This window comes from Python bivittatus, unplaced genomic scaffold (genome assembly GCF_059951505.1).
Source record: "Python bivittatus isolate LINGU-HERP-01145 unplaced genomic scaffold, Pbiv_v1 ctg000070_np1212, whole genome shotgun sequence".
Lineage (NCBI taxonomy): Eukaryota > Metazoa > Chordata > Lepidosauria > Squamata > Pythonidae > Python > Python bivittatus.
The window spans coordinates 52,223,722-52,239,621 of NW_028277034.1; the positions used below are offsets into that span (position 1 = coordinate 52,223,722).

The 15,900-nt window shown below is 40.4% G+C and overlaps 1 protein-coding gene across 2 annotated transcripts in view; it reads right to left on the bottom strand.

Annotated features, from left to right (window-relative positions):
• The window catches only part of ADAMTS3 (ADAM metallopeptidase with thrombospondin type 1 motif 3), a 124,849-nt gene that overhangs the window by 12,918 nt on the left and 96,031 nt on the right, over positions 1-15,900 (bottom strand). The window contains exons 16-19 of one of the 2 annotated variants that reach the window (XM_088133178.1): positions 11,706-11,786; positions 9,291-9,454; positions 2,401-2,533; positions 977-1,109 (exon numbers count right to left, since the gene is read on the bottom strand). In XM_088133178.1, the coding sequence (XP_087989304.1) occupies positions 977-1,109; positions 2,401-2,533; positions 9,291-9,454; positions 11,706-11,786 (511 nt within the window). Of the gene's footprint in view, positions 1-976; positions 1,110-2,367; positions 2,534-9,290; positions 9,455-11,705; positions 11,787-15,900 lie in introns of both variants that reach the window. The other variant, XM_088133177.1, reaches the window with a different exon arrangement.

Genomic DNA, 15,900 nt, shown 5'->3' on the forward strand with positions numbered 1-15,900 from the left:
TATGCACTTCTTTCCTCCGCCATGCCTTGGGGCACAGAAAAGCTTGCACAGTGTTGTTATGATATTGCAGATGAGACTGGGGGCTTATATTTCTGGACCTTCTTTGTTATGAGGTAAAATGGGTGCTTTAAGTAGGGATGCACAAAAATTTGGAAGTGGCAAGCTTCAGGGAATGTCAACCCATCAAATGGACCAGACCAAGAAATCAATTCTGCAATGAATCTATAAGGAGCTGCTTTTGAAGGTGACTCAGAAGCTGCAACTGATCCAAAATGCAGCCACCAAATGTTAATAGGGGCAAATAGGCAAAGCAGCCTAAAATGTACTGTGCTTGCTCTGATGATGACCAATGGACCTCCAGGTCCAATTCAAAGTGCTAATTATGGCCCTTGAGTATCTCCAGGATTGTCTCGTTCATCCAAATTTAGTGCATCATGGGTGTTATTCTGAGAAAAGATGTGAGAATCCCCACATTACAGGAGGTGGAAGGGGTGGAGATCTGGAGCTGATTGTTCTTGAGGGCAGCCCCTGCATGATAAAACAGCTGGTCCCCTGAGATTTGAGAGGATCTACTCTCCAAATTCCTGTTTTTCTGATGGTAGACATGGACTGCCTTTATGATTTCATGGTTTGACACGGTGCTTTATGGCTGGTGTATGGAGCTTGCTCTATGATGGAGTGCTTTTATTTATTTGTGGTTTGTTTTACATAAATCACCCAGAATCTCTGGCATGGGTGGTAGAGATATCTACACATAAACATCTCTGGCATGGGAATTGCTGGTTGCTACCTCAACCTTCAGACTTCTAGGCTGGGAGATCAATGAATTGCTAACATGTTTAAAAACAAGACTGTAAATGAGTGAATCTACATTTTGTTTCCCTAAGGGGAGATGTTAATGCTCAGCAGGAGGAAGTTTCTTTATGAACATAAGTTGCCAGCATTAATAGATTGTGAAAAATGAGCAGATGCTTACAATGGCTGAGTGCATTCCTGAAGATTGCACATCCTACGAATGGGTTTCGGCTTTTTACTGGCTTCACAGAAGCTGCGGTGTACCATTTTGCTATCACTTTTCCTGCGGCATCCATACTTGGTGTATTGGAAACCTGGAGGGAGAGAGTGGGAGGACAGATGATATCCACATTAAGTGAAAACTCTAGGTAAAAATAATGGAAACATTTCATCTTAATGATTTATCCAAGACTGGGAACAAAAACACTATCATGGCATTCCAGCATCTGAATCCGTTTGTAAAGATGTAAGAGCATGGGCTGAAGTAGCCTTCTCCTGTAATCTGTAGTTCAATGGCAAAGCATATGTTTTGCGTGTATAAAGCAGGGCTACCAGGTCCTGGCTGGGGAAAAAAAAAAAGGATGACCACAAAATGGAAGCAGAAAGTTAGTTTTCTGCATCACTTTGCTGCTGTCTTGTGGTCATCTGTGTTGTTGCCTGTGAGATTTGATGGTTGTAACAGAAGATTTCAGGTTTTGTTCTCTAGGAAGGAGACACTAGGGCTACTATTATGGTGCTGGAAAAAGACAGATAAGCACTAGATGGCAACAAGGAGAGACAGCAAAATCAGTCTTTGTATCATCTAATGCTTGTCTGGATTTCTGAAGCCAAGTTCTGGTAGGCATAAGAAAAACTTGCATCTGAAACCTCAGACAGATACTTGCCAATCAGTGTTGACAATACTAAGGTATACAGATCAAGTCAGCATAGAGCGGCTTGTTATGGTGTTGGCCTTGAATTGTCTCTTCTGACCTGCTCTGAGGCAAAGTTCTCTTTCAGCTTTATTATCAGAGATGCTTTGAAACAAAGAGTCCTCTGGGACTTCTGCAAGTAAAAGAGGTGCTACTTCGTGAATGCAGCCTGAACTAGCCTCATAATTACTCCATGTCCCAAGTTTACGTAGCTCTTATGCGCACTATAACACAATAAACTTCAGTTAGGGTTAAAAAATTGGAACTCCGCTGGATTATGTATTTGAATTTCCCTTGCCAATCATCCTCTCTCCTTTCCTAAAATTTTACATTGGCTTGCATATTTCAAATAAATGTGCAGCATTTGGGGATGTGCAGATCCTTCTGAGTTGTTCTTGGTTCAAATACAGACCAAAATGCATATTAAACCATGTATTCAAGAGAATATATTTAGGAAACGTTATATTATGAAAATCCATTTTAAATTGGATTTTTCAAAATCAATAATTGAGCAGATTTATCAGAGAAAGGATTAATCAAGTATAGAAATAGGATAGAATGTATCTATGGATGGGGATGGATTATTAACCTATCCCGCATTATGTAAGGCAAAAAGTACAGACACCCCCTTGTTCTCCCCCTCCCAACTATTCCAACATGCCTCCTCCACAGAGTTTTGAGCACTGGGACCAACTCTTCAAAGCCCACTCAAAAGTGTCCAGTTCCTCTTGAAGGACATTGTTACTGCTGACGTTGGGCACAGAATCCTCATGAATTATGTATCGGTAAGTAAGGCTGGATTGGGTATTGTTGTCCTGAGGAATTACCTGAAAAAGGACAAGAAAACAAAACCACCTGTCAGTATTGCAAAACATGGAGTCCTTCTCCACCTTGTTAGGCCCTTTGGCAATTGCCTCAAACCAAAATGCAATTCTTTCCAAATAACATTGGCACGGATTCTTCTTCAACAAGGTTTATTGAGATGAAAGGGACAAGGCTGTAAGAATTTCAGCGGCTGACCTTTTTCCATTTTAGAATCAATGTATTCTTTAATAGATTAGGAAAGAGACTTTTTAAAAGTTTCTTTCTGACTGTCTTTCTGAGACCGGGTGAAAAGGAGGCTTTTTGCACCAATAATGGAAAAGCCTGCAACTGTTTATTGAAAACACTGGGGTTTTTCAAACTGGGTTTTACAGAATCCTAGGGTGCAAGGAATTAAAGGGGGAGAAAAACCCTCAAATGTACATGCATTCCTCCATCCCACCTACGCTCCACCTCAATGCTGACTCTTCCCCTCTCATTGGCTGTGCGTCACCAACATTTCTTTGGTGACAACCACACCAACAACCTTCTCTGCCATTGCCCCATGGAACACTCTTCCCCCAGAGATGAGGTGGGCCCCCACTCTCCTGGCCTTCTGGAAAGGGATGAAGACCTGGCTCTGCCAACTTGCGTGGGGCATGAAGAGGAGTAACCAACCCTGGGGGTGGCTGGCCCCTTGAAGATGCTCCCGCAGGTTAAAAACGTACCATCAATTACCTTGGGAGATGTTATTTATTAATGAACATTGGTTTATGGTATTTTAATCAGTATTTTAACCAGTATTTATTTTTGTTTTACTGTAAATTCCCAGAGTCGCTCACTAAGTGAGATGGGCGTTGACTAAATTTGAAATATAAATAAATAAATTCGTCACCAAGTGGCCCATGCAAGACATGGCTGGCTGCCTTTGCCTTGTCATCGCTCAAGTCTTCCCTCTTCCCACATGCACAAACACAACCCAACTTCCTGCTTGCCGCCAAACTCTGATAGCCATTTCTTGCGGCATTAAGTACCCATGTTTTTTAAAGGGCTGCTGAGTGAGTTAAAAGCAGAAAGAGTTAAAAATATGCAGTGAGATATGCTTGGTAACACATGAGCAGTCAGTGAGTCTCTCTCTTCCTCTTCATTTTCCATGTTGCAGGTCCTATTTGTCAGTATGGATGCTGGTGTCCCCAAGAGTTCTGCTCAATAATCAAGGTGGCACTGTGTGCCACACCTACCTAGGAGTAAGTCCCACTGAGCTGTGAGGGAATTATAAAGAAACTTTATTCCTGATCGGCTGGAGTGCATGTATGCCTCAAATTCCTTTAGAGTGGGACTTCCTCCAGAGTAAACATACATGAGAATCGCACTTGCAAAAGGAAGTGGTGCTTAAGTGGCTCTAGCCAGGCATTCACAATGAAAAAAATTCATGCCATCAGCATTCCTAAGGGATTCACTTGTGTGATATAACAAATGGGGCTTTCAGCCTCACAATTTCAAACTGTCACACCTATCCTAGATATATACGCCTCAATATATTCATTTTATTTTATTTTATTTTATTTTATTTTATTTTATTTTGTTTTGTTTTGTTTTGTTTTATTATTTTATTTTATTAATTTTTTTTTAATTAGTCCTAATAAATATTTTCTATCACTAGTGCTTTGCTTCTTGATTTAGGGTTCCAGAAGATTTTCTTTTCTTTTTTAACTAACAGGTTCCACATCCTGAAAAAGGTCAAAAACCCTAGGTTTACATCACCATCTTTGACTCCTTATCAGTGTGAGAACTCATTCAACCTTCTTTGGATAAGGATGATGAAGCAAGCCAACCAAACAGCACAATATCAGTACTTCACGGGTTAACATTGGTGGGTTTACTACCTGACTGTCTTCCTGGAGTGGCTGTTTCGTGGACTCTGGTTCCTAACAGTTGATAGAGTTGACTTCACTGGGTTTAGAAGCAACCATATCCTTGATCCCCATCCTGCTCCCAAAGCAAACAATCCAGAAACAATCCAGGGTAGAAGAAGCATTGGTAATGGATGAATGGGCCCAGTTCCATTACTTTCATTGCTTCAAAACTTAATTGTGTTTCATGTTCCAACACTGAGTATTGCAAAATGATGAATAAAGGAGACTTCAGAGCAGAGGAAAACAAATCTCAAGAGCTTGGGGTGTATCCTCTTAAAAAGTTGCCATTAACTTTTAATGAGACAGAAGAGGGACATTTTTAGAATTGAATCAAAATAGTTGACGACTTTGCATTGAAGTTTACATCAAAATGAAATCAAATGAAATCAATTTGTCTCGATGCTTCTGTTTTGCTAGGCTGTAGCTTTGTTTCAGAATGGGGCACCCAATATACCACTCTAAAGTAAAACACAGCTCTCAGCTCCTAGAAAATTGTTTTATGGCTACCTTTCTTTATACATCAATCAGATAATCTCAGATTTAATGATGTGTCATCCCTGTTCCTTATTTATTTAGGCCACTTCTAGATAACCAGCCTCTCAATTACTCATCTCTTCTAATTCCACTTTAAAATGCAGCTGGGATTGACCAGGGCCATCTGTTGGCAGACGTCAAGACCCGTGTTTAAATATTTGCAACTCTATAGAGCTTGTAGAGAATTGAAACCAATCAGCCCTGAACTGGCCTATAGCTATGTACAAAAATCTATCAGTCACTGCCACTTGGCAGCCCAGAAAGCAATTGTTCAAATCAAAACTGATTGTCCCAATTCCTATGTTTTTTGTTTAGACACATCCTTCTCATTTCTTAGAAGAAATAAAAGACATGAGATCACTGATATTTGCATGCTCACCATGGTGGCATACCCCCATTACCATTCAGGTTCCTGCTGGCAAGATGGCAATTTGATATTAGAATCCATTTATGTAGTAATGCTATCACAGTAGGGTCTAGAAATTGGGAGACAGAGCAAATCAAACACCACCACTAAGAAAACAAACCACCCTTCAAATACAAGGCAAGGATTTGCTGCTGTATCTGCAGTGACAATCGCAGCTTGGATGGAACACCACAGGCACAAAAATAATTTGGGAATTATCCAAATAAGAAAGATCTTAGTTACGGCCTCTTGTGAACAGCAGGGGACTCATCTCATCCCACTATCAGTCCTAAAGGGCAATCAACTATTAAGTGAAGAAGGAAATAGGTTGTAAGAAAATTTAATATCAAATGCAAGAAAGGTGATTAGCTATTTTGTCTGGGGCTGGTTTTGGGATCCTCCCCATTCCTCTGCTTTTGTGGGAACTTCAATGTTTTCAAAAACTGGGTCATATTCTGCTACTTTTAATATCATAAATATAACCTGCAGCCAGGTTCTAAAGCTGCCATTTTGGGTCTGTATAGCGATATATATGGGATTATGTCCTACTGAATTATGAGGAATATATATATGATTTCCTAGAAATCATGCAGAGAATCTGGTTGTGTAGGTACATATGGCTTGCTAGTGGTACTATATCCAGATACCTGATAGCAACCCTTCACTTTTAGCCAATGGCCATCACTCATTCATTTATCATTCATCAGAACATTTTTGTTTCAAAGGGACAACGAATAATGATATGCGTGCACGTATCTTCAATTCTTTGCTTCAGATATGAGCTTTGTTGGCTCCTATTGCTCATGCGTAATGAACCACAGGTTCTCTTCCAACTTGATTTTTTGATATTACTATTTTCTTCCAGTGGTACCTCTCTTCTCCCTGGCAATGCACTAACTCTGCTGTCCCTAGATGAGGTTCTCATGCTTGGGCTCCCCCAAAAGGATCCCATACTAGAGCTGAGGCCTCGGCTATTGTTACTGAAGGGAGTAGAGTATTAGCTGGAAGGCCCAGCTCATTCTATCTGGGTTCTAGTCTTTTCTCCTCCCCAATACCCAGGCCACTACCATAATCAGGAGCTCTCTCTATCAGGCTTAATTTTCACCACAGATGATGATTGTCTTCATCCTTGGTTGCATAAGCTGGCAAGCACAGACACTTCCTAGGGTGCAGCTCTTGCACAACTGCAATGTGAAGCTGAAGTGCCAAGAATCCAACTATGTGGAGGTCTTTGCAACGAAGAGGTCAATTGAAAAGAGGAATGTCTGGAAGTGCACAACTGTCTCGGCTGGAGGTTTCCACTGCTTGATACCACCTGGGATGCTCTTGTGCTGGCCCTCTTCAGACCATACAATAAGATATAGTGTGTAGTAGTGCAGCTGGTGTCCACAAACTGCACCTGCACCTTTACATGTGGGCCCTGCTGCCTATGACCATGAAACCACAGAGATTGAGCTGCTCAGACAGCTAGCAATCAATCATGTGGTTCATGATATCCTCACCTTACCTACTGTGGTCATCTAGCACCTTGGCATGAAGCAGCAACTATCTGTGTCTGGTTCTGCATCATAGGAGGGGCTTAGACCTAGAGAAACAGACGTCCCCTTGGTCTCACCCCATCCCCACCAGTGCATGATGGAGAGGTAAGACTCATATATTCCTCCTCAATTAGACCAAATGTCAAGTGAAGTCACTCTATCAGTTTGGTAACAGGCATCAAGTCTAATACCTTCCACTGTGCTGCCACTTTGACATGACATGCCATACCTTTTTTCTCAGGTAGCTGTCAATGCAGGTTGCTTAGTGCTATCAGGGATGGGAAGCACAGCTGGATGATAGCATCTCTCTAGTTGAAGACTTTTGATGTCCTTATCCCTGCTGACCTAACAGTGGTTGCTCCTATGCTATGCTGAGCTGGGCTTGATGCGTGCCTGATTTGGCAGTAGTGCATCATCTGCAGATACATCAGGTTCACCATTTTCATAATCTTCATGGACCTGGACTCAGGAGATGGTAGCTTCTACTACTCCTGTCCTTTATCTTTAGCCACTTGGCTACTAAGCAAGGTTGTTGATTGTCTGAAGCTTCATTCTTCGCTCCTCCTCATTAGCATGGGGCCCTTCCTCCCCGACCACAATACCAACTGGTGGCACCCAGTGGAAAATGAGTAAAATCAAGTTTTCTTACAGGAATTGCCCTTCCAGTTCTCCCTCAGACTGGCCTACCTCTCCCAGACATGATTTGAGGGAAGTGTAGTTTTGATAATGGACCTGTCTAGCCCTAAATTGGTGAAAAGGGGACCCTTAGAAACAAAACTAAGCAAGCAGATCTTATTTTGCAGGGAGCATTTGTTACAAGGTAATTTTTCTTTTAAACTCTCAACTCATTTGAAAAGCAAGGGTGTTGTTGTGGAGGAATTCTTCCTTTTCTCTTTTCCTCTAACTACAGGTGATCCTTGGTTAATAACCACTTGTTCAGCAACCGTTTGAATAGCGTTGAACGAGTGGTGCTTACAACCAGTCCTCGAAGTTCTGGCTGTCACAGCACTCCCACGGTCATGTGATCGCAACCCGGGCACTCAGCAACCGGCCCGCATTTTGACTGTCACAGTGTCCCACAGTCATGTGATCGCTATTTGTGACCTTCCCTGTCAGCTTCTCACAAGCAAAGTCAATAGGGAAGCCAGCAGGAATTGCAGAAGTCGTGTGGTGATTCGCTTAACAATGGTAATGGGGACTGCCGGAACTGCCTTCACAAAGCAGTGTGGTCATGTGACATCCCGCTTTACAACCACATTGCTTAGTGATGGAAATTCCCATCCCAATTACTGTTGTTAAGTGAAAACTACTTGTAATCCACTAACCCACTACATTGCTTCAGAACTGAAACTCCACACACTATCAGGCTGTTTGACAGCTGCCTGAAGCAAAATGACATTTTCCCCCCAAATATTATTGCTACAGGGTTCCATTAAGCAGTTTTATGGAGATAAATGCGATGGGGTTGGAAGAATTCCAGCAACTGCATGATTTCCCACTTAGAACCAATATATTCCTGACAACATTAGGATGGAGAATTTCTGATTTTATTTCTAACAGTCTTCCTATGATCTGGGTATGGTCACTGATAACAGAGAAACTTGCAGCTGGCTGCTTACACAACAGGCTCCAAAACTTTACTGGCCAGAGAATCAACTATCACATAAACATACCGTTAAAGTAAAATGGGATTAGGGCTTTAGGGATTGCTTCAAGGATTAGCAATTAGGCAGACTTCAGCAGCTCCAGCAGCAGCATGAGAAACACCAGCTTTACATCCAAACAGCCATAATTCCCTTGCAGCAATTTCCTCTATAGCTCTCTTTCTAACCACAGTCTGACCCAGAATGGCTCCCTCCCTGTGTTGTCATCTGCCCCTCTAAATGTCTGTTGCTTTGCCCCAGAGCTTCACTCCAATTACTCCATTCAGCCCCGAAGTAGGGATACAATTGATCCTTCCTGTCGTGGCTCAGATAGGAAAACTCAGAAGGTAACACTCTGATTGAAAGATGAAAGGTAACACTCCAATTACATCTCCTGAAACCCCACAGGACACTCAACATGGTTCCACTCAAGCACTGAGAACAAGTGTTCCAAGTTCCAAATGGTCTGTATCCAAATGCTTTTGCATAACCCTAGGGGCCACCAAATAGGGCCTTCAACTAGAAACACAATGAAGTCCATGCCTGTTTGCAAGAGCCTTATTTCCCATTAAGGGAAGGGAGACATGAAATAGCTCAGTTTGTTCCATTGCAAACTGATGGTAGCAGTGATAGTTTTGTCTACCACTACAGGGACTTATCTAGAACTGGGTCATTTGGGGCAGAAATGTACCCTCTGTTAATCACACAGGGAAGCCTAAAGAAACAGCAAATGTAGCATGACTTACCAGAACAAGAACGGCATCGTGCAGTGGTCCATCTGTCTGAAGGTTTTCTATATCGTCTTCTATGTGGTATTCCCATTCTAAGCCAAAGTCAATGAAAGAACGAGAACTGGATCTTTCTCCTTTGCCATTTAAAATATAGTGGCCAGTTGCCTGGTTCTTAATGGCTAAAAGGAACAAAGGCAGCAAGTGATCAACTCTTCACAGGCAAGATGGCAATTCTTTTTTCTTCAAAGGTAAGACAAAATGTTCATTTTATAGCTTCTCGAGGCCAAGAAAATCTTTTGTTTTTTGGACAATCCAGAACTTCTCAACCATTGCATACTTTTCTTTTGGTGCCACATTTTTTTGAGGGGAGGGGTTTAAAACAAAATCTTCCCCAAAAACATTGGTTAGTGGATCGATGATAAATCTAACAAGGTAAATAGTTGAATAAGTAATTCATCACTCAACAGTGTTCCCGTTGTAGATGAAAATATGGAAGCAAATATGGTCCCTTGCTAAGGAGATCCAGAGAAAAGCAAACAAGATTGGGGAATCAGCATCATTTGAATATTTTTAAACTTGACCACTGTGTGGTCTAAGTCAAAATGATGTGGCTTAAATTCCATTGTCTTCAAATTAACAGGTAGTAATTGAATACTGACAACTGGATTTATAAGATCATCTGAGAGTTGGCTCCCTAACTTTTTTCCTTCCTTTCACAATATCGGCAGCCTGCAGGAACACAAAATGGATTCACACACCCCTAATTTGTTTAATCATGTCTAAACCACATGGGCTGAGCTCATACATAAGCCATAGTGTACAAACAGTGGCTTGATTCATACAACACACTAAGCCAAAACCAAGCAAACAGATTGTGATATAGTATGACGTTTGAATCTAGCCATGCAAAAATACTACCAGGGCATTTCCAACTCTATTTTCTAAACTGCTAGTGGCTGAAGTTTGTTAGTGGTCACAAGTGGCTATGAGTTACAAATATGTAAAATAATAAAAAGAGGAGTTTTTAAACCAGCTTATAAAGTCTATGTTCGTTTTTCCTTTCTTAAAACAGATGCTCATTCACCAAATATATTTGCTTTTTTCCATCCTTTTAACCACTCATACATGGGATGGGATAGCCTTTCTTTCCATGGCACGCAAAAGTGACAAATGAAATGTAGACCAAGCAATCCATTTCTATTGGGGGTGAGTTGAGGAGATATCAGAAACAAACTAAGGAATACAAATTGGGAGGGGGTGGGGACATAGCAGTGCATATAAATCCGAGTGATCAGTTAGAATTTTCCACTTGAAGATATTCAACAAGTTGTTAAAAACTGATACTTACAAGCATTTATAAAGCAATTCATTCCAGCAATTTTATAGGAAACATTATGGTGGGCCAGGAAGAGAGCCATTATGGTCACTGTGTACTACAGATGGAATGGCAGAATCGTGAGATGGAGGGAATCCGTGTTCGGTGTAATTCACTTGGTGGCTTCATAGCTGAGGTAACATTTGACCTGGATACTTCCAGTCTCCCAGCTCACATTATGTGGCCTTATGTATGTTTATTTCACAGCAATTCCCAGTGAATTTTATGTGTGTTTGAGATTGCCTTTGAAGTCTTTAACCCTACAATGGATCTTAACTAGTTTGGAATGGAACATCTCCTTTTCTTTTCAAACTATAAAATACTCTTTAGGCATTTCTTAATGCTTACATGAGGCCAACGTTATAGATACATCAAAATTATGCATACTGAACCTCTAATATCTAGTTTGTCCTACTCTTCTGTCTTTTTCCAAGTTCTGAAAGACCACTGTCCTCATGTCCACTTGGACAAGTCTATATCTCCATATATCCAGGTCCCATAGCAAAGGGCATATGAGGACAATTCTCCTTCAGACCTCTTCACTCAATGTGGAGAGGGGGAAAGGCAAGGATGAATGGGGTTCAAAGTTGCAGTAGTTACGTACAACTCAATTCTCTATAAAATTTATGCCTTCCCAGTCAGCAATGTTGGATTTGTGACAGATGAGATAACACCAATTCAAGTTCTCTGAGAAATTTTTCTAAACATGTTTGCCTTAGGAATGCACAACTTTCCTTGACTGTAAGTTTTAAATGCATACATAAATTCATATTATGGAGATATGAATCCGGTCTGTCCCTATAAGACTCATAGACTGAAGAGTTAGATTGAAGCTCTTGTGAGCACAAGAAGAGCAATTAACTGAAGTGAGTGTACTGGTGGAAGATGTACTTGAGAAGACAATATATACTCAAATATACACTGAATTCATCTGAGCTTTTGGAGGCATGCCTTCAGTTACTCATAAGCAACAATGCCCATAGCTTCTAAAAGGAGAAGACTTTGGCATCAGCTCTATTGGCATGATGGCCAAGACTATGCAAAGAAGCACTTACCAAGAATGTGAGGGGAAGCCTCATCTTCTTGGACAGCCACATGTCTAGCACCAGCTGGGATGTCAAACATCTTAAGGTACCCTTTGGCATGTGCAGCAAGGCATTGGGAGAGAGAAGAAAAAAGGAGGAGGAGGAGGAGGAGGAGGAGGAGGAGGAGAAAAAAACATTGCTAGCATTAGTTAGCTACAAGTGGAGGTAAGTCCCATTGAAGAAGGGGTGCATCCATAGGTCTATGAGCATTAAATGAAAAGATAGAGAGACCTGCAGCTGTGAGATGAGGCTGCCTTGCATTTTCAACCTCTGCATGAAGAGGGAAAAGACAAGGCAGGGTCGCTGCAAGACACTTACTTTGTTATGTTCTCTAAAGATCATAACATTTAGATAATTTAGACAAAGGATTTATGCTTCCTATATTTCATGGACGAAAACAACACCATCAGGATTTTCTTTCAAAACTCTTATTGTGATCATCTATCAGGGAGATCCTCAGTTTTGCAACCTTAGCTGGATCTTTAAGTAAGCAACAAAATAAATACCTATTTGAAAGATTGTCCTCCCCAATGCAATGCAGAGCAGCTGCCAAGGTCTGATCCTGAACCAAGTACTGATTCGCAATGAAGGAATTAGGAGTAGTCTTTCTCAATGGCAGAAGAACTGCACTTCTTCAAGTAGTCATCTATGAATTCACATACAGGAGTTATACACCTGGGCACAGTCCCATTCAGAGTCCTCTGAAGCTTATCAAATTGTTGGTGGAAGCCCAATTTGCCCCACACAATTAGGCATGACTTCTACTGAACCCCTTCAGTTCAAAGGCTGTCACAGAGCATCTGAAGAAATATGGTAGTTATGTTTCAGGAGATCAAGTAGAGTAGAAGAGTAAGTTGTGTGAATGAAGCAATGTTTTCAAGGATGTAGAGTGATTAGGAAGGAGAGGTAAGCAATACTGTATCTTAATTCAAGAGGAGGGTCAAGATTATCTTTGGAAGGAAGGAAGATCTAGCCAAAAGACTACTTTGGAGGACCTCTTCAATTCTCAACTGTGATGAACCAAAGTCATGTCTATTAGAAAGGTAAATTTCTGAGAGACGAGGTGATTTGGTTGGTAGTCATGGGCTCAAAAGGGGGCTGCTGTTAATGTGGCAAGAAGAGGGGAGAGGCTCCAGGCTACGAGTGGTGGGAAAACCACAGGACAGAAATTTGCTACGGCTTTCAAGAAGCCCTTTATCAGTGGATTAGAAAAGAATCTCCCTTGCTGAAGGAAAGAGGGAATAGATGGCCACAAGTTATACTTTTATTGAAGAGAGCCAAGTCTGACTATTTTATACAAGAAAAAGAGAGACGTGATGAATTTGATATTGCAGAGGATTGCTTGGCTGTTTTCAGATGAAATTCTCAAAGTATTTCCATTGTGCTGCATAGAAAGCCCTTATGGAAAGCTTCCAAGAAATCAAGGTAACTTGCTTTAAGTTACACTGGAAGGGTGGTGGAAAAGTTCTCCAAGGTGTAAGGAAGAGGGAATCAATCTTGATCAATCAATCAAGATCTGGATGGAAGTGGACAAACACAACAGCTGCAATGCATTTATGGAAAATACCGGGGCTTGGCAATCTACTGACCTTACAACTTCCCCCCAGAACTTTGCAAATGCAATTGCAATGAGCCTGCTTAGCAAACATCTGTCAGTGCTTACAATAACCTATCATCTGACCTTCGCCAGGGCAAAAAAGATACAGTTGATGCCCATCCAAGGCGGGGAGTTTGTTCTCTTGTGCAATAGGGCCTTTAAAGACATAAGACTGAAGGCCAAATACCTGCAAAAGGAGGAATTGATATCTGGACAAACAGTTCTAAGGAGTTCTAAAGATGTCTGAAGAGAAGATGAAAGAAAATGAGGAGGACAAAATGGAGAATTTTGATACAGTCAAAGGACAATCAGTTCAAGGGGAAAGATGTCAATACTGTGGTAGCTGAAAACAAACTGAAAGGGGTTGGTGGGAGCTGTCCCTTGTATGGAATGCATGTGGGGCAGGAGTCCTCCCCAACATTTCTGTAAGTTGTAGAAGATTCTGAATGGGGTTCTGCGTAGGTGGATAACCCATGTGTATGAATCGCAAAAATCACAATGAGGAACTCTAATTATGGAACTTTCTCTTGGGAGAAATTGCCATAGGAAGCATAAAGGATTTGTCTCTTTTGCAATTCCTCTAAGTGTCTGCCAGCAATGAGGAAGGAAGCAATGAGGAGAGATTAAAGGCAGCTATGGATGCCCATCATCCTGCAATGGGACAAAACTTACCCAGTATATTTTTTGACTGTCTCGTTTCAGAAACAGAAACGTCACGGGCTCCTTTGGGTAACGTAAATGCACCTCTTGTCTTCCCTTAAACAGAATGTCTTTTGTTAGTGATCAGGCCACCAAAGTCTTGAGTTTTCATTGACTATGTCTTTGTATGAGCTCTGTAGTTGATGAAATATATTATTTATACTCCAACACTATTTTAAGTATTATTGTCCACATTGGAGCAATTCTTTTAAAAAAACAGTCAATGAAAGTTAAGACTAAGGAAAAATCAAGCGGATACTTGCAGATTTCATTTTCCAGATACTTGAGTTCATTTTGGCATCTCTTGCTTAATTGTTTCCCTGTTGGAAGAAGTTAAACTTTTTGAGGACTTTCCAAAGCAAAACAATAAAATAAAAAGAACTTAATGATGAAGATCAAACATGACAGGGAATAGATAAATAATAGTTATAGGTCCCCAAAGTATAATCCTCAATCATCAACTATTAACATAACATTTTTTCCATTAAAAATGTGTCTGTTTAGCTTAACTTGTGGATAATTTTACAACTACCATGAACCCAGATAAATATGACCTAGAAAAGTTCACAAAATTTGCATCCATCTCTATACCATTTATGTGACCAACTGAAAATCTCAGTTCATCCTCAAGTTTTGGCTCTCCATTGGTCTATCTCAAGTGAAGTTGATTAAGCTTAATATGGGCTACAGTATTGATTGCCAGTGTTGTATAGTGGTTAAGATACTGGACTGGCACTAGGAAGATCTAGGTTCTAGATTATTTCAAACTTGGTGACTTTAAGATGTGTGGACTTCAACTCCCAGAATTCCCCAGCCAGAGTTGAAGTCCACATATCTTAAAGTTGCCAGACCTGAAAAACACTGATCTAGCCCACTGTCAGTCGCAGCTCACTGGATAGCTTTGTGGGAAAAATAGGAGTGGGGAGGGGGGAGTACTATGTACATTATCTTGAGCGGGTTGGAAATCTACAAAACAAATAAATAATATAAACAATGGATCATGCTGCCCACACAGACTGTGATATGGAGCTACAGTCTCTCTAACTCTTGCCTCCAAAAATAAAAAACAGAAATAGTATTGATATTATAGCTTAAATCCACCAGCAAATCAAGACTAACTGGAGTAGATTATTTTTAAGGAGAATCCAGCAGAAACACTACTTATGGCTGCGATAATACAAATGCTGCTTCATATATATATTATTATATATACATATATACATATATATGTATATGTGTACATATAGATAAGTTTTGTTAAGAATTTTAATTATAATAGTAAAATCTAATACAAACTAAACTTAAAGAAAAGAGAATAGAAAAAGTAAAAAGTACAAGGAAAAAGAAAGAAAAAAGAGAAAAAAAACCCAAGCATATAATAAAGAGAAAAGAAATATATTAAGAAGTGACTTCCAACCTTCATCACAAGTACAAACAAATTTAGTGACTCTTCACCCCTCATAAGGTTACAAACATTTATCTCTTCATCCCACATCCCATCTCTTATCTATAAACAAATCCATATAACATCATCTTTTCAGTCCTGGTGTCAGCAGAAAATCCATAAAAGGTAGCCAGAAGTAACAACATATCTTATTTTAACCTTGATCAAATTTACCAACTTCATATTCTTTCCTTTTACATCTAACAGTCTTAATCTTCAGCTCATTCAAATATTGTCATAGGATTTGATTTTTCTTCATTTCTTCTTCGTCCCATTACACCGAGCTTTTCAAGACTTTAGCAAGCCTCTTTCGTAAATCCATTAGGAAAAAATTATCCTGGTCACTCTCTTGGTTTGTCATTTGTATATCCCTTTTAAATTTTAAAACCTCAGCCAGTTTCTTTTGCAGATCCAGTGAAACATCC